The sequence below is a fragment of the Gallus gallus genome, chromosome 3 (assembly GCF_016699485.2).
Source record: "Gallus gallus isolate bGalGal1 chromosome 3, bGalGal1.mat.broiler.GRCg7b, whole genome shotgun sequence".
Taxonomy (NCBI): Eukaryota; Metazoa; Chordata; class Aves; order Galliformes; family Phasianidae; genus Gallus; species Gallus gallus.
In genome coordinates this window covers 7,996,957-8,016,146 of record NC_052534.1, presented here as the reverse complement: position 1 = coordinate 8,016,146, position 19,190 = coordinate 7,996,957, and the positions used below count along the sequence as shown (strand labels likewise).

General features: G+C 47.1%; 1 protein-coding gene across 6 annotated transcripts in view; it reads right to left on the bottom strand.

The window, feature by feature from the left end:
- The window catches only part of GALNT14 (polypeptide N-acetylgalactosaminyltransferase 14), a 66,202-nt gene that overhangs the window by 12,985 nt on the left and 34,027 nt on the right, over positions 1 to 19,190 (bottom strand). For all 6 annotated transcript variants that reach the window (XR_005858637.2, XR_005858638.2, XM_015278134.3 and 3 more), the window contains 6 exons: positions 16,386 to 16,484; positions 8,749 to 8,816; positions 6,933 to 6,998; positions 4,897 to 5,018; positions 952 to 1,039; positions 219 to 303 (listed from right to left, as the gene is read on the bottom strand). Coding sequence is in view for 4 of the 6 variants with exons in the window: in XM_015278134.3 (XP_015133620.2) it covers positions 219 to 303; positions 952 to 1,039; positions 4,897 to 5,018; positions 6,933 to 6,998; positions 8,749 to 8,816; positions 16,386 to 16,484 (528 nt within the window). In the remaining 2 variants the exon portion in view is untranslated. The remainder of the gene's footprint in view (positions 1 to 218; positions 304 to 951; positions 1,040 to 4,896; positions 5,019 to 6,932; positions 6,999 to 8,748; positions 8,817 to 16,385; positions 16,485 to 19,190) is intronic.

Here is a 19,190-nt window from a genome sequence, read left to right as displayed (position 1 = left end):
GCTGCTGCACCAAAGAAGTCTCTGTAGTACCTTGCACGGGCAAAGCAAGCAGAGCTTTGCTCTCCTATGAGCTTCCTGGAGCCCTGAGCACCCCAGCTCCAGATCTCCCCTCTGCCATACACCACAGCACTTCACAGCTGGGGATATAGGCACTAGGGCTCTGCTTGGGACAGGATGCCTGTCCTGACCCACATTCTTCTTTTCCCCTCTTGACTTACTTAATGGGTTTGGTAGGATCAAGTCGTTTGGCTTTCTGCTCCGGGGAAAGCTGCTCCCATTTGAAATGCAGGCTCCAGTCAAAACCTAAAACCAGTGTAGAGAAATACCTTAGGGAAATTAGAAATGGGCATGGACTAGGAAGCAATTCAATCGCTTAGACTACAGAATCCATGTTGGATGAAATATTTTCTCCACTTTTAAATGTCTCAAGCCAACGGAGATAGAACTCTTGGGAGAGGAGTCCAATGACTAATGTATTTTATACTGCATATGAAAGAGAAACAACACTTTGCATTACAATTGCAAAGTCAAGCACACCAAAAGCAGGAAAAGTCAGAATTATATCTGATGTTGAAACCTTGCCCTTAGAAGGCATCCTTGTCCCCCCATGCACACAGACGCACACTGTCATGGATAATGCACGCTACAAATAGCACAAGCATACTAATAAATGCTACAGTCGCATCCTCTGTTTGTTGCCTAGAAATCCCCCATTTCCTCAGCATCTGGGCTTTCAGTGCTGCAAAGGGTGGTTTGGAAATGACCCTTTATCCTGCCTGATTACTTTTTCCACTGTAGCAAACAATAATCCTCACGCCATCTCTAAGCCAGCCTGAAAATGGCACAGGGAGCACTGAAGAGTGCAGGTACACCTTGAGCAGGATAGGGAACCCGCAGCACAGCTGAGAGCCACGCTCATACTATGGGACACAGCCCATGGTGCTCACTCACCGCCTCTGAGATCTGAGGAAGCTGCCACATAGGCAAAAGTGTCCAAGTTGATGATGTCAATAACAGGGCTGACCACCCGTGTGGGGTCCTGGAAAGCAGAAAAAAAAAAGGACCTGTGACTTCAGATCACACCGTTCAGCAACTGGCCAACGGATGGCCCAGACTCTTGGATCTGCCAAGCAGATGGGAACTTTGGTGGTTATTTTGGTGGTTTGGTGACTTGTTATGATTGGCAGCGCCCATCACTGCCTCCTCCCCCACTGTCACACCAGTTCAAGCCAGGAATGAATGGTAGCAGAGGAGCTTCAGGGCATGCCACCAAGAGAGGGTGAGCAGGTGGGCACCTGGGCAGAGACATGGACAGCAAAGCCTCTGTGGGATGCAAACCTCTGCTTTTTGCACGTTCATTGGTGTATTCCCCTTTCACCCTCCCTTAAGTACACCTTACTGAATGGCAAAAGTCAGGTAACGAATGGGCATTTGAAATGAGGGAAAAAAAAACACAACTGGCCAAGCAGCACAATCACACTGTGTGTGATCATAGGAGGTTTTTGAATGTACAAATTAAAGGGATACAGCTGTAGTTTTGCCAGAGGTGTGAAAGGGTTAAAAAAAACAACAACAACACCACAAAAACAACTGCAAGTTATTTTAAATAGTTGTGGTGGTGATTTAATTAACATCTTCTTATGGGCAAAGAAATTATACAAACAGTTACGAACAAAAACAGCTACAGGAGGAAGACTGACAGCTTTGGCTGGTCTCTTATCTCCCTTTTCCTTTTCAAAAATCCCAAACTCCAATTATACCTCAAACTTCAAGCTCTCACCCTCGCCAGATCAAAACGTTTTTCACAGCCGTGCAAAGGAAAGCATCTGAGCACACCTAGCCTTGCTCTCACTCTCTGAAAAGGCTTTGTTTTAGAGATTGCTCCTTACAGAAAGCACTCGAGTGCAGCTAGAAGAAGCAGCAACCGAATGCCAAGAGCTGTGCTGGGGACTTAGAATCATAGTACCGTGAATGACAGAATGGCTTGGGCTGGAAGGGACCCTAAAGGCCACCCAGCCCCAACCCCTGCCACGAGCAGGGCTGCCCCCACACGCTCAGGCTGCCCGGGGCCCATCCAACCCGGCCAACCTGTGCAAGGCAAACAACCCACCAAAGCAGCAAAGTCTGCTGCACCCACACGTTGTGTGAAGGAGCTCCAGCCCAGAGAGAAGCCACTCGCCCCCAGGAGCAGTGAAACCATCAGAGCTTTTCTAGGTGTCCTCGTCCACCCATGTGCCAACACAGGCCACGGTGCGGAGGAGCAAAGAGTGGTCCCCACCACAGCAAAGACACTCTGCCCATCTTGCTGGTTCCTGACCAGCACACAGCTCAGCCAAAACCCCTTCGTTGCAGCCATACTGTGACACTGCTCAGCGCACTCTTCATGTTGGTTGAAGGCAGGGTAAGGCTTTAAACAAAGAGGATGGAAAGAGAATAGCAATTACTGCATGCACAGCACTAGGAATGGATCGTGTCTGGTCACTTAAAAACTGCACCTCAAGCAACTTAGTAGTGAGCACTTCCAATGAGCTCATGCTCACTCCCAGTTTCAGTTCCACTCCTACTCATTACATGGCACAACCTCTTACAGGAAAATCCCCTTTACCTTCTGACTGCCTAAAATACTGCAAAGGCTCGACTTTCAGCCCTCTCCATGACTCACTTTCCCTGCCATATAACGAGGACATCTATATTTGCTCACATTCCATGAAGGTGTCTCTGATCCTGAAACAAAAAGCACTGTGTGTTCAGGAGCACAGTGCTGCTGCTGTCATTTCTGTGGGGCTAAACTCCCAGTCTTAGTATAGGTAGCTCCAACCTTCTGGTTTTCACTTGCTCTACAGTTTAGGATACGCTGCCATACCAGGACATGCTGGTATCTACAACATTCAAATCTTCAATCCTCTTCCACGTGAAACTGTCAAAAAAGTAAGAATGCATTCCTCCAGTGTATATTTCAAACAACACTATGAAAGTAAAGAAACAGTACAAGACTCTAAAAACCTCCTTAAAACAAAGCAACATGTTTTAACAGTAAAGGACAATGACTGCAGCTTGTCTCCCAGCTCTATGGCAGCCACCCATTCCTTCCAATGGCCAACAAAAAGAGCGAGGAGAGAGGGTAAGGTAGGTAAGGTTGCCCTTCATCTGCCTCCTCTACCCTAGGAGAGCATCAAACTGTGGGAGCTGGAAATGGGAGGTCACCATCCACTGCTTCATCCCACCAATGTTGGCAAATCCAGTTTTGAGGTATGCTCATTGATTCATACCACAAAAACATCGTAGGCTCAATAATTATAGCTTTAGCCACGTTATTCAGTTGAAATGTGACGTTAATGGCTTCAGATATATTTGTTCCCTCAGTAAAAACAAAAGACGTGCCCACACGCTCACAGTCATACACTCACAAACATGTCTTTGCAAAAGAGCCACAGCTGCTGTGGTTTCTTTGGGCATGCACCATCCTGGGCGCAGACCCACACACCTCTGGAGCAGGAGAGCATCGGCTCAAGGTGGTTGCTGCTGCCTTACTTGAAACTGCAGAGCCAAGCTGACTCGTCCTACATGCGACATGGCTAAGAAAATGCTCCTGTAAGAAGGTTAATCCTCATCACAGCAGGGACCGGTCTCTTGGGCACAGCCTGAAGGTGGCAGCAGTAACATGTCATACAGCCCATTGATCACTACTTAACCCTGATGGCAAGGACAGCTGCAGCGGGGTTGGGCAGGAGGAAAGCAAGGACCTGTTGCCCTCATCCTGCTGCATCTACAAGCAATTAAAAAGCAAACAAGCAGGACTAAATGGAAGCAAAGCACCCTTTCAGAAATGCTTTCCATGCTGGCTGTCAGACCGCGATGGCACCACTGCTACTACGATACATCGGAATCCCTGTAAAGAAGCTGCATGTGTTATCTAGACTCACACACCCCACAAAGCTGGGTAGGAAAGCTGGTTTTCGAGTTGGCTTTCACAGCTCATGCTCTTGAAATTCCACAGGAGTTGGAACCAATAACACAAAAATGCCATTTTCATTCCATTACTGTTTACCAGCAGCACAATGGGACAGCCTTCTAACTGAGGCTGGGACCTGTTCTGTGCTATGGGTGCCAGCAACACCAACAACCCTTGCCCAACAATGGGCCCTACTCCAGAACTCAGTACCTTGGCTTCATCCCTTTGCTCCTCACTGCCCCTACATCAACACCATTCACCAACTGTAAAATTACTCAGTAGCTAATACCAGCGATCAAGAGCAAGAGATGGAATAGCAGTGGAGGAACAAAGCACAGCAAAGGGACATGACCATCCATCCATGCCACAGCTAGAGGTTTCCTCACACCCTGCCATGCCCCAGGCTGCCAGCACAGGGCTCGTGCTGACTCGAGTGACAAGGCACCACTGAGCCTCCTCATGCACATCCAGCTAGCGCTGCCATCTCAGTGAAAGGCAAGTGTCATTGTCTGCTCTGAAATCAGCAGAATTTAAATCCTATTAAATCAATTTATTAGTGCTTAATTTGCATGAAATTAAATTCGGCCCCTATTCAAGGAGCCGTCACTCCTTTAAATCATTGGCACTGAGCATTTTTACACGAGCCTAATTAAAAACCCTGCTGGAGCCCTGCCCAGCTATTCCCCTTTCAGGGCTCAACCCATGCTTGCCAAGTCACAGCACTACTGCCCCAGGAGACGCCCCATCCCACCTGACCACTCATATTACCACCTGCCTGCTGGGTGGGAAAAGACCTGGAAAGGTTACTTTGCACCCCAAAAGCTCCTTGTTTTCTTATTCAGATGCCTGCACACAGTTGGACAGAGTTGGGTGGCGATGGCCATTTGGAGAGAAGAGGGGATGAACATCCACTAAGGGTGGCTCTGGTCCCTTGGGACACTCACCTCTTTGATCCTCTGCAACAGCGGGAGCAGCCAGTCCTTATTCACCTCACAGTGACTGTCCAGGAAGGTCAGGACTCCTGCTTGAGCCACATCTGCCCCTTGAATGCGGGACCGGATCAGACCTGTTCAGGGACACACCACATCAGCTTCCTCCAAGGTGGCTGGGCAGTATCCTCACATAGTCTTCTGGAGGCTCCTTACAAACCCCAAGGGCTTTGACCCATCTAAATCCCATGCATATAAAATATGGTTCAGGTTCATCACTCCCCTTCCAGCACCACGAGCCGTTCCAGCCATTTCCCAGTGTCACCAAAGCAAATAAAAAGTTCCACTTGCATCAATAATTTATGGTATTTATGCCAAACCTTAAATTGTGTAACTGTCTCCACTGTCCCAGGGCAAAACAGAACTTGAAATGCTTCCATAACCTCTTGCAGATAAAAAAATCTAATGTAATTGTATGCTAATGGGGAATAGGCCAGGAAGAACAGCCACAAAGTCTTCAGAAGACAGAAGGGAACCTGAAGTCTTTCCTCTACTCATCACCAGCTCATATGTGGTAAGATCAATTCCTCAGTAGGACCATGGCTTCCAGTGCCCCTAATCCCTGTGTTAAACCCCTTACACAGCTCTTAGTGAGGAGATGAGGGTGGGACCACTTGAGGCCAGAACTGTACCTCTCTCGGATTACCAATTTGGGAACTGCTGACCTGCAGCTCAATGGGAACATCTTTTCTGCCAAGGAAAGAGGATCTGCTCTCCAGGTGCTAAGAGCCTTCTTGGCTCAACAGGACCCTGAAGGTGAATGCATGGGCCTTAGGAGCTGGACTGCTACATGAGTTTGAGAGGAAAGAATGAATAAAAGAGGGAGATCAGAAAATCCATTATTGCCCATATAAATTTCAGACTGGTCTCTGTGGCAAGATCACCGTTATTGAAGACACTCTACAGGAAACCCATTTAATAATATAGAAGTCAGTTGGCTTTCCATCACTTCTTCTCTGTGGTCAATTCTCAAGTGAGCTGCAATGGAAGGGGATGATCCACTGGAAAAAATAAGGACATATGGGGTGCTCAAGGGGAGAAAGGCCTCTTGATGAAGGAGAAACAGAGGCAATGTAAGGAGAGAGAGCAGCAAATAGAAAGAGACGGGGGTTGTGTGGAAGGTCACTGACTTTCATATCAAAATTCAATGTAGGAAAAGGACCAAGGAACAGTCTTTGAGCAGGAGGGAGAGGGACAGAGATAACAAAGCCTGAAACAATCCCATGTCTGCCCAGGTCAGCTCTTGCAATGCAATTTGTCCCCACGTTGCTCTCTGCTGTGTGGATTCTGAGATCTTGCAGGCAGCCAGGGTCTACTGCATCCACCCTGTGCCTTCACAAATACTGGTGGGGTCCTGAGGGAGACAGCTTCAGTGATGTACAGGTTCAAGTAAGCCCTTCAGGCTGAGTTCCCAAATCCTGACTAGGTTGTACAGTACTAATACCTCCAGGCCTGTCCAGTGCTGAGGAAGACCATGTAAGCATATGAGCATGTACCCCAGTCACACAGGAGGGGAAGATGGAAAGGAGAAGCAGATTCAAAAGGTTGCAAGCAGTAGCCCAGTAGGGCATACATTCATCCTCCATAGAGTCCTTTTTAATCTTTAAAATATAATTAATTACTTTTTTTTTTTTTTTTAATTCCTGCAGAAGCAGCAGGAGCAGCTCTCATCTCTTTCATTAGTGCAAACATCTTTAAAAAGAAGACTGGAGGCTTTGTTTTGCCTGTTCTAATTTTCTGGGTAATAAGCTACAGCTGAGCCATCTCAGATATCTTAATAGACCCATTTTTTTTTTTTTTTCAGGGGGGAGGGGGGTAAAATCCATTCCAATTCCCAGCCCTCTCTCATGTCTCCTATTATCAGCGCTTTGCCCTGTGTGCTCCATCTGCTGGAATAGCTGCCCTCTCTGCTCCACTCTGCTCCACCACTCTCTCACCTCCCAAAGTCTGGGTTCCTCACCACCACATGGGTTCAGGATGCTGGCCCTTACCTTCGCGCTGTCTGTTCCGCAGGCACTTCACCTTAGGTAGCTTGGCCAACAAGCGGCAGTCATCAGCTTTGGAAGCACAGAGGGAAGCAACGTCACCCATCAGAACTCAAGTGGTCACAAAAATGGCCCCCACGCTCTGAGGAGCAGCTCCAGCAACAGCCCCAAGACCACCCAGACCTGGGGTCCTGTGATCCCATACGCAGCTGCCTTCATTGCTCCTTGGCTGACTTTCCATCAGCATGGGAGAGGAAGACTGAGCAGGAGTTGGGCTGAGTACATGGACAGGAACATCCAGCTCAGCACTCTGATCTCCCACCCCATGCATGCACCACCAAACACATTTTTCCTACTTCAGCAATCTTTTTTTTTTGCAGATACATCATCATACCAGTATCCTCCACAACTTACACATGGAGCTGAGGTTATCTGCCTGCAGCAAAAGAGTAAAGGCAGCAGAATTTTGCTACATATATACAGTGGAAACTTGATGGGGACAGTGGGAACTCACGTGCATGTGCCATCTGCATGCTGAACAACTGTGTCCCAGTGAACAAAAGGTCAAAGAGTTGGACTCCATGACCTTTGTGGGTCCCTTCCAACTCAGAATATTCTGAGAGGCTGACAGTGGTGAGAAGTAAGTCACCACTGGACACGAGATAAAAGCACCTGTTGCTTGGAATGGGTTGCACGGAAAACTGACCGTGTGTTTAGATCATATTATGCAAATGCATACATTTTATGTAAACATATGCAAAACATATGCCAGGAGGCTCAGACTATCACAGGAAAGAAGGGGCCAGATGCAAGACAGCTGAGAAGAGCTGATTTCATGCAGCAGAGTTCCCAGACTTGCCAGGCCCAGCCTCCAACCTTCTGGAGGGGCTCTCAAGCTCACCACAGCCCCTGCTGGCCACCCTTTTGTTGATTCCCAGGCAAGGCATCAATGCCAGAGAGAGACAGCCAGTAAATAAGTCTTCTATGAAATCCTCCAAGGTGGTACCAATTTAGCCACACTCCACTCAGTCAAGATGTAATGCTTTATCCTTTTCATGCCTAAGACTTTTTCTTATGAGTGCTTACTTTGCACCTGGGTCTTCCATTTGCTCATCACACCGGTCAAGTTCTTTAGCTGAAGACAACCAGAGTCATTCCCTGAGAGCCCACACAGCCTCAGCTATGGACTTCTGCTGGAGATCGGACCTATTGATTTCACCAGAGTCACCCTATTAACCAGCAGGATGCAGCAAGAGGATGTGGGCTGTGTCATATACAGCACTATAGGTGAGGCATTTCAGAAATTGGCAGCTCATGCAGAAAATCCTATTCCACTCCTGTTTACAGCAGTGCAAATCAATCAGGAGCTTCTGGCCACCTGCAAAAATGTGTGCAGAGTATATGCTGGGGGGGGGGGGGGGGGGGGGCAGATTATCATGGGGAAGGTGGAGGGAGCAGATGCACATTCAAGTGCCAGTGGTATGAACCCAAAATTGCTCCTGGCTGCAGCTGAAAGCCAGATCAAGCATACCTTCAGCACAATACAGCTAGCTATGGATCAGATTCGCATCTACTAGGCATAAAAATGATTTGTCATGTGCTTTTCCTGTATTATCCTTATCCTTAGAACAAATTTGATCGTCTGGAATTTGAATTTTCCACGTAGCAATGCAGACGTGGGGCAACAGGATTTCCTATCCACACCTACAGAGCTTTAAATTTCCTTTCTTCTCAACAAACTCTCTCCCTTCTCAGTGAAAATCCGGACCTCACACAACCTCTTTCAGCTGGGCAGCCCACCTTCTAACAGGGGGTCACTTACGGTCGTCGCTGAAGTCATCCACCAGTATGATCTCATGGATGAGGTGCACTGGGGTGCGGTTCATCACACTAAAAGACAAAGAGAGAAAATCTGTGGCAGTGTTTGACCAACTCATCAGCCCAGAAGATGGGGAAGAGAAGCTTGGGAACCAGTCTTTGCAAAAGAATGGCCAGACTTGTGTTTCTAGAAAGAGTATGTAAGAGAACACCCAGAGACTGGTCTCTGCTTCAGTAACCTGCATTGCCAAGCTATCAGCTGCCCACAGTCTGATCCAACAGCTGAGCATCTGATATGCTTGGGAAAAAATGGGATTCACCCTTATCACCATTGTCAGCAAAAGAGAGCAGCCCAGAAGAGGAAGATGCTTCATCTACATGCATGTTGCTCCAAATTTCCTTTCCATCATCTTTACATCTCTCCTTGGGTTAATGACATGGTGCCCAATGCCAGCCAGGCCAACACAGACAAAATCACCCAGCTAAAGATATCGTGACAGCTCACAGCCACGGCAGGGCAATTGTTCTTGTCATTGAGCTGGTGGTGCTTCAAGGGTTGCAGAGAGGATAAGAGCTGAGTTGTAGCCTTCCAGTTCCACAAAAGAAAAGCTGAAGGCTCCACGGCTCCCTCCACATGCACAGTCACAGGAAGATGCGTTTGAAAGCTTCAACCTTCCCTTAATTATATCAAGGTGGGTTTTTTTTGTATTATCATTAAAATGACTGGACCTGATCTTCCCCTCTCCAGCACAGCACAGAAGTCAGCAGAACTGCACATGTGTAAAATCCCACTGCTATCAAGGGTTAAGGCTGAGCTCTTGAAGCACAGCTTTCTGTGCTTGCCAAAATCTCTTAAACGCTGTGTCTGGACACTGGTAATACCAGACACTGCCACCTGCAAACTCTTATCAACAGGTTTCTCCAGCTTTTCAGACTCCCAAACCCCCAGCAAAAAGCTGGGAAATCTGGAAAACTGTGTTCCTATTTCAGACCCCAGCGGAGAGTGCTGCAGAAGGCAGAAACCACAGGGACCTCGGTGGTCTCATGGCACTGGACACCTGAGAACGTTCATCAAAAGGGCTGCATGGTGCCATATGGTACGGGACATCCCCATGGCTGTCTGGGGCAGCTGTCCTATTTCTGTCCCCTCCCAGCTCCTCACTGACAGAGCAGTAGGAGAAGCCGGGAAGTCCTTGATGTTGTGCAAGCATGCAAGCACAGCTCAGCAACAACTGCAACATCCGTGTGTATCAAAACTGTTTTTCTCCTAAACCTCAAACACGGCATCACACCAGCCACTATGAAGGAAATTAATCCTATCTCAGCCAAAAGCAGGACGACCTCCGAGCCCACAACTACTTTCCTCTCAGTGACCGTGGAAACATGTTCTCAGCCTCATCCAGTTTCAGGACCAGGAGAAAAGCCACCATTTTCACAGAACCATAGAATCAGTAAGGTTGGAAAAGACCTCTGAGATCATTTAGTCCAACCATCAACCCATCACCACCACGTCTGCTAATTCCCACGCTTCAGACGTTTCTCACATTAAGGTTGGAGGGGGGGAAAAGAAAGGTAGGGCACAGAGATCCAGTTAGGTGTGCTGTTCTCACCTGTCAAGTGTGTTTTAATTATTATTATTAATAGGTTTGTTATTTAAAAAGAAAAGAGAAAATCTCCATATGTGACAGCTGAGTTCAGCAAATTACCACAGCTGAGAGTCAGTAAGGGAGAGACAGGAGAGCAATATCACGCTCAGTGGAATATTTAACAAGTGCTGATTGCCTGGAAACCTAACTCGGTGAAACCTGAAGGAAAAAAAATAGCAGCCTTGTAAAAAAGCCAGCAGACAGCCTGCTGAGAGTGGGAGCAGGGAGGCAGCGAGCAGCGTGAACATCCAAAGCCTGCATCCACCCAGCCTCCTGTGCAGCTTTAGCTGCCAGAAGTGCAGTGCAGGGCTGACTCTACAGGCAGGTGGTGCTTGTAAGGACAAGCCCGTGAAAGCCACTACACTGGGCTGTATTTGCAGATCTGAGCACTTTGCAGCGGTGCCTTGGAAAAATTACCCCAAGGTACCCATTATGGAAGAAGAACCAGAAGAGACAGCTTTCAAGGAGTGTGCGCAGCCTGGGACGAACCCTGCTCTTCAGGTTGCCACCTCATACATTGGAGAGGGCGCCCCTAATGCTGTGCACCACACCTGCAGCTTGGTGGTCACCACTGTATCCTGTCTGGGAATCTACAGCTCACCTTGGGGCTCCCTGCCCAAAACTAAGGTCTCACATGCTTCAGGTTTCACAGCTGAAGGCTTTGCCATTGACCACCACCTGCTTTTATTTTTCATGCAGCCTCCATGCAAGGTGTCACAGGTGTGGTGGGATCTCCTCCAGTTAACTGCAGGCATCTAAAATCTGGGAACACAGCAGTTTTACTTCTCAGCCATGGAGGACATCTTCCAAGCATGGGTCACCCCAGCTTAAGTTAGTCAAGCAGAGGCCTCTGTTTGTTTTCCCTGTGTGATTAACCCTCTCCAATTGAGCCGGAGGGGTGACACCATCCTAAAGCCCAACTGAAGGAAGCTCTGGAGAGTGTGTTTCAGAGATCTATCATGGCTTTAAGGGACCTGATGTTCACTGATTTCTGTGGGCTTTGGGCTCGTTACCACCCTTGCCAATCTATCCAAAGCCATCTGCAAGCCCCAAATGGCTTTCCAGGAAAGCCAAATCCACCTCTCCAACACATTTTCTACCTTCTTCAGGAGGGAATGGAAAACAGAGACACCGAATCCTTCACGTTTTTGATGTTATGGGCATTTCTTAAAGACAGTCTACAAAGCATGTTTAAAAATTTAACACCAGCTTTTCTACTTCACGGAACTTTGCTTAGCTTTGATTTTGTTGTTGTTGTTATTCTATATTTTTATCTTCCTTTTTTTTTTTGTGTGTGCGTGTGTGTGTGCACTTTCTTTTTCTTTTGCATTTATATGGGTAAAATCCCAAGACAATATTAGAGTGCTTTGAAGTCCTTCTGTTATTTATAGATTTTCTTCTCCTTGAAATCAAACGTAGGTACATTTGCTGCAGTGATGGACATGTTCTAGCAATCCAAAACAGCTTTTAAGTTCTGTGGAGCTCGAGAGCACAGTAATTTCTTTCTTAAACCACTCTCAAAACAAAAAAACCATGGCTCCTAGTGCTTAAGCTTATTCAACACATTAGGGATTCTCTGCTGAATTATCTTGCAAAGTTAGTACGGAAATTTTCTTTGTTTCAGTGGATTGAGCAGATATTATGCAGTTGTAACCATGCAGGATTTCACGCTAAGTTTTCACAGTCAGATCCAGTTCTACTCCGCAGCATCTTATAGAATGATAGAATGGCTTGGTTGGAAAGGATCTCAAAGACCATCCAGTTCCAACGCTGTGCCACAGGCAGCGTTGCCAACCACTAAATCATGCTCCAGCTCAGGCTGCCCAGGGCTCCATCCGTCCTGGCCATGAACACCTCCAGTGATGGGGCACGCACAACCTCTTTGAGCAGCCTGTTCCAGCACCTCACCACTCTCTCAGTGAAAAATTTCCCCAACATTTGTTCAGATCCTTTCCAGTCTACTCAGAGACAAGTAGCAGATCCAACAACTCCCCCTCCAAACAGCTACCCATGCAAATCTCATCCTGAGTCATAAAAAAATGTTTTCACAGAGCAGTTCAAACTCTCTGACGGAAAGTTGGCATTTCTTTTTCTTTTTTGGTCACCCAAAAACACTGGTTGCTTTGCAGAGGTGGCTTGTGGACATTAACCTATGAACCTGTTAATTCTCTCCATGGCAACACAGCGGGACTTAGGGAATAAAAAGAGAAGGGAGAAAGACAGAGAGAAGGCTTTGGGGAGTAAAATAGAGCCCTGGAGGGACCAAAGGTCACAATTATCAAAATCAGGACGAGAGCAAGGAGAGGAAATGCTCACCAAAATGAACTGCTTCAATATCTGAAAATGACTAATTATGGAGGTAGAGAGACATCACACCAAGAATAACCATAATGAGCTTTGATTACACTGCAGCTCTCACATTTTATTCTTTCAAATACCCACCACGCTCTTTGAAATTCAAGAGTTCTCTTACGTTAACATCAAAAGGTAAAAGTGCTTTTGGCACTGTGTACTTAGTCACCGTGAGAGATGATTAGCAAATTAAAAAAAAAAAAAAAAAAAGTCCAGGGCTTAAGCAAAAAAATAAATAAATAAATAAATAAATAAAATACCCCGAAGTGCTAATTATACAGTTTCTGAACAACACCTGGCTTGTTTTTGCTCCTTTAATCAGCCTCGCTTCAGTCATGGCACAGAATCTGTACAGTGCTACATGCTGTTGGAGGAAGGAGGTGTTGGCTCCGCTATTCCCCTGTTTTGAGAGCACTGGAACGCAGGCAAGGTATCTGCACGTGAGCAGGAGTGAGGTGTTGGTGGTGCAGAGCATCGCCCTTCTTTCTTGCAAGCGCCAGGAAAGTGACAGGTGTAATATTCTACCCTCTAATTAGGGATCTAAATATTGGATGTGGTATTCACAGCACTCGCACTGGGACGCCTGCCAAAGGACATGCTTTGGTTTGTCAGCACAAGGTAAATAATGAAGCCTCCCTGTTCCTGCTCTGAGGTCTCCAGCTGCAAATCTGAGGAATAAATATATGAATAAATCAGTCTCCTCGGTGGAGAAGGGTGGAGAGAAAAAGACATAGAAATTATCCCCAAAAGGGGTCCCTGTATGGCTGCTTCTTCCCCTAGTTCCTCCTGGGGTTTACCCAAGAAGTCCTGCTCCATGCTACTGAAGAGCCACCATCTTTAATGCACTGAGCCTCAGAGCTGGACATAGGTGAAACTGAACACAGCTGCAAAATCAGAGGCTTGCTCGAGGTCACACCAAAAGTGAGCAGCTCCAATAAGAACCCAGCAGCGGTTTCCACAGATATGAAGAGCCACTTTGCTATTCACCATCTCCTTCCCTCTGGCCAGTTCTTTCCTCTGTTATGTTACTCAGTCCTTACTACCTGGGCACTTTCAGGTATAGCAAGCATAGCTGCATACACATTCTCAGATGCTGACAACATAATCTGCAGAGACTTGGGCATACCGTTAGCTTAGCTTTTGTTGGTTTTTTTTCTCATTCTTCCAACTGGCAAATGGCCAGAGAAAAGATCGCGAAACCTTTAATTAATCCATTATTCCACACAGCCCGCTGGCTTTTCTCAGCAGTTTGGATGACGCAAATGGCTCATCAGCAAAGTGTAGCAAACGCCTGCGATGTGCCTGGTGTAAGGGCTGCTGCAAAGGCCGCACGCTGCCATCTCTGCGTCATGGGCTGGAGCACTGCCATCCCTACCAGGAGCCAAGTGCAACCATGGAACCTACCGTGCACCTCAGCCTCAGTGCATGGTGGGCTTTTGGGATCCCAAAATAAGCTACAGGAGTAGCACCAGCCTTCCTCTTTATACGTGGTCCTGTGAGAAGTGCTCCCTGCTGCCCTGGTTTGGAGGAGCCCAATGATCACCCTTTGCACAATTCCTTCCTCCTGCAACTGAGGTTAATAGGCAGTGTTCATTCCGCAGCAGAGTGGGAAACTTAACTCACTCAGGAAACCAGGTATGTAATCCCAAATCTCCCACCAGCTGCCAACAAATCACCTCTCCGTTCTTCACCTGCCACCTGGGTTATATCAAGAGTGCACCATGGAGATGTGATGAGAATGGGGACCACTGCTGTGTGTAGTGATTGGCAATGTTTTCAGATACTTAGTCACAAGCTGTTCCAAAAGGCATGAAGCTGCATCAGGAGGATACTGTTTGTTCTGTCTGGCCAATGGAAAATGATCCATGTTGTTACAGCCACCATGGGATGGAGTTATCTGGAAGACCTAATTAAACTAAGCATTTGCTTCTACAGATCAGTCAGAAGGCACAGCAAATGAACCCACAGAGGATGAAGAGGCAGATGAACTCTCAGCTGGGTCCAAACATGGGCAGAGAGATGGCAATACAAGCACAGTCATGGCCAGAGGGGAGCAGGGCAGGAACCACATCACAAGGAAGACTTGCTACCAAGGGCTGGAGGGATCACTGCAACCCCCCGAGTGCTACATCCAGAAAGAAAACAGGAAAACTTGTTGCTGGGAGGTCACCTCCAAGCCACGGGGACTAGGAGAAAAAAGTGCCATTTCCTAAAGACCAGCTCATGAGAGCACAGCATGGCGATTGGGGGAAATCAGGCATAATGTCTAAATCTCTTATGTGGCAGCACCACTCCTGATCATAATTGCCAGGAAAGTCAAGTGCCAAGTTATGGGAGAGATGAGAGATGAGACTAAAGTCTGTCCCCACACTTCCACATTATAGATGCTCTAAAGGACTGTGCTTTACTTTGCCTTGCCATCTCTGTTACGGTGGAGTCTGGAGGATGAAAGCCCCAAGCAGGGCACTGTAAAGGTAAAAGAGAAGGTTTGGGATGAAGGAGCTGGTACACAATATGAAGCGTCAGCTCTGTGCACACCCAAGATCCACTCACCCTAGACAGAGAAAGCAGTGATAGGTTATCAAGTGTGAATTGAAGGAGATGGGATTGGGCAGGAAACCATAAAGCAATGCAGGAATTCAATTTCAGGACTGTCAAACGCCTGTGGCATGGAGTGCACCCACCTGGGGATGGATGCTGCTTCTCTAGAAGCACTCATTAAGGACATGATGATGAACAGGGCAGGGCTGAAATCTTGGCAAACAAGAGCTACCTCTATGTATCTACAGGACCTTAGAGCCTATGGCTTGCTGCTAACCAAGTCTCTGCTATGTGAGCATGGAATACGGCTGTAAAATATTTATTATTGGCAGACAGCAGAGAACATCCCAGCTTTCCTTAAAGGAAGACACCAGCTGAGACCTGGACACAAGCCTCTAGAAGGTGTGATGGACACATTTCATTAGCCATTCTTCCCTCAAGACAGCTTGCAGCAAGGCACACGCTGGGATTAAACACTGATTTTTAAAGTCTGCAGTGAAAATGAGGCCTTGCCTCTACCCACTATAGAAAATCCAGCCAAGAACAAACCGACAAATTAAAGAATGGCCACGTTCCCAGAGCACTCCAAAGTGCACCCAGAAGAGAACAGAAACCATCCTTGAAAATCTTGTCTGCATGTGTATTATTAGAGCTTCTCAATTAGTAAAGCCTTTCTGGCATTGGATGGCTCAGTGGAGAAGCTCAAGCAGCAACACCAGAGCAGAGATTTGCAGAATGATGGCCACCCCTAGGCAACAGAGACAGCTCAGGGCTAAGCACTGGTACCCAGCTGCATTTAAAAGCTGTTGTTTCCAGGCTCTGTAATAATCTCTTGCTTCTCCCCTAGGAGTGCCCAATACTAGACCCTGAAAAGCAAGCACGACTACTTGCTTCCCGAGCACCTCTCTGTAAAACCTACTTCTCAGCGACCAAATTTCATGCTAATTTCCCTTGGTAATTGTTTGAGACCAGAGCTGGTGCGTCTATTCACTTTGCTGCAGTGAGTGCTGGCACATTCTGCCTTTCTTCACGGAAAGCTCCATCCTACTCACCCTTTCTAAAAGCATCTACAACTATGTTTCAGGAGATAGAGAGGTCTTACCTCCGAATGGTCCTCAGCAGAGTAGACCTGGCCTCGTTGTGGAAGGTGATGACAATGCTGGTGGGAGGGAGATCCTGGCGGTAGTGCAGAGTTGTACATCTAAGGAAAGAGGAAAAAGGCCTTCAGGTGCTGAAATCTGAGGTGGGAGGTCATGAACACAAGAAGAGCAGAGGGCTCTCCAGCACGCACTAACTCAGCTGTTGCTTTCCTATTGTTTCACTCAAAACCTTCTCCAAATCCTGCCTTCACCTGACCAAGCCAAATTTCTCATGACTACCCGGTTCTTTTAGCACAGTCACCAGCCTCCCAAAAAATCATCATTCATCCAATTATAATGCAGTGTCCATCCTCAAAGGACCCCAAAGGAGCATGCCCACTCTGCATGCAGGAGAAATGTTGATAACATTGCTCCATATGGTAACACCCTCATCCATCAAAGTTACATCTCAGGGATGCAGAATATGTTTCTGAATTACTAACCAGCACCAGGCCAAGCCCTTCTGTATCAGAAATAGTGCAGTCAGCAGGACTAAGGACTTGATCATCCCTCTGTACTTGGTGAGGCTGCACCTCGAGTGCTGTGTTCTGTTTGGGCCCCTTACTACAAGAAAGACATCAAGGTGCTGGAGTGTGTCTAGAGAAGAGCAATGAAGCTGGTGAAGGGTCTGGAGCACAAGCGTTACAGGGAGCAGCTGACAGAATGGGATTGTTCAGTCTAGAGAAGAGGACGCTCAGGGGATACCTTACTGACCAATACGATGACCTGAAATGAGGTTGTGGTGAGGTGGGGGTTGGCCTCTTCTCCCACATAGCAGTGACAGGACAAGAAATAATGGCCTCGGGTTGTGCCAGAGGAGGTTCAGGTTGGATATTAGGAACAAATTCTTCTCAGAAAGAGCAGTGAGGCAGTGGCACAGGCTGCCCAGGGAGGTGGTGGAGTCACCATCTCTGTTCAAGAAACATGGAGATGTGGCACTGAGGGACACAGTGGGCATGATGGAGATGGGTTGGCAGTTGGACTTGATGACCTCAGTGGCCTTTTCCAACCTTAATGATTCTAAGCTACTCATCTCATTGGCCCCTTGCATTGCTCAGTAATGCACTGCAGCTGAGTTTTCCCAACCTGACATCACAAGAAGCAAACTGCTGTGGCTGTGCTGTGCACAAGCTAGGCTCTCACTTGCTTTGCAGAGCGGTGGTGACAGACGGTACCAGTCGCTCTCCCTGTGCTATTTATACACAATTATCTCCCAGCTGTTTTGAGCTGTGTGTCCTTCCACTCATTTCCAGCACGAGTTGGGGGAGTTTGCGTAGCTAACAAGGGAAGCTATTTCAGGAGAAGTGCAAAAGAGGGTGGAAAATACCAAGCCATCAGTATGTTACTACAGTAGTTAAGAAGCTAATAAATAATGCTACAGGGTATGTATCAGCCACCCGTGGGAGAGCTGGGGATATTACACACCAGCTGAGCCCGTAGCAATGTGCTGAGAGCTCCCTGTGCAAGGCAACTTGTCTTTAAAACTCCAGATTTGTACATGCTGAGTCAGCCCAATTAGACCTCTTGCATGCAGAAAGCACTAAAACTTCATACACGAGCACGTCCAAAGTTTGGTCACCAGCTCTACGACTCGCCCCTAACTTCTGTTCAATGAGGCTTGTAACATCCCAAAGATGGGATGGATGATTGCACTGCCACTACTGAGTAGGCAATGGCCACTGCTGCTTGCACGCCTCGCGTTACACGATGTTTGTTTCCTCCCATTGGCCCTCTTCCTGCTTCTCACCCCCCCCCAGTTTAACAACAGCTACACATTCTGGCTCCTGAGAAAGCAGATTTCAGCTTAAGTGGTTTTTTGGCACTTGCTTGGGTAATAAAAACCACAGCTTGGAAAAGCATTAAATCCACCATGTCCAGAATTATTTTGTGTGACAATTACATCTGGGGTAATTTCAATTTAATACCTCACTGCAAGTGCAAATTGCAGTATGCAGCCCTAAAATTGCTGTAATAATGAAAATAAACCTGCTAAGAGCTGCCTGTGCTACCTCAGGCTGTCACTGGATAAATGTTTTGTGCTGCTTATTGTGTTTCATAGGTCACCCAACTGCCAGCAAGAAAAAAAAAAGAAGCAAAAAAAAACCCCACCCACAACATTTTCAGGAAACAAAGAAAGTTTTTTTGTCTTTTTTTTTAAAGATTGTTCCTTAAAAAACAAAATAACCCTCCCCAAAAATGTAATAACTGCATTGCTTATCTTTGCAGTGTGACGAAGCTTACGGGCTGACCTCGTCTAAAATTGAATTTTAAAGTCTTGCAGCAGGACTGGGGAGCGGTGTTAGCACTGCAAGTGCTAGCAGGGATGTGCAATAGCCTGCAAGGTGGGAGCTGCACTCGAGCTGGAGGGGCTCAAACCACCCAAGAGAGAGCATCCACATGCACAGACTGTTCCGCTTTTATCCCAGAAGCCAAGAAGTCAAGCTTTCATTTAATGTTAAGTTTCACTTTTCTAAGGTTTATTTCCCATTCCAATTTGAAAATTAAATTAATAATCAAATAAATGATTTCAAAATTAAAGTTGTTACATCGCAGGAGCTGCAAAGGCCTCTTGCAAAATCCCAAACTTGGGCAGTGCTACAGATAAGGGCACCTCAGCACCCCGCAGACCTTCAAAGACATTGTTCTGAAGACATTTCTCTCTGTTTGCTTTGACCCTCCTGCTTCCGATCGAGTTATCAAACACTCGCATAGACTGGATGCACAGCCAGCCCTGCATACCTAGAGGTTTTCCTGAGGGAAAACACACC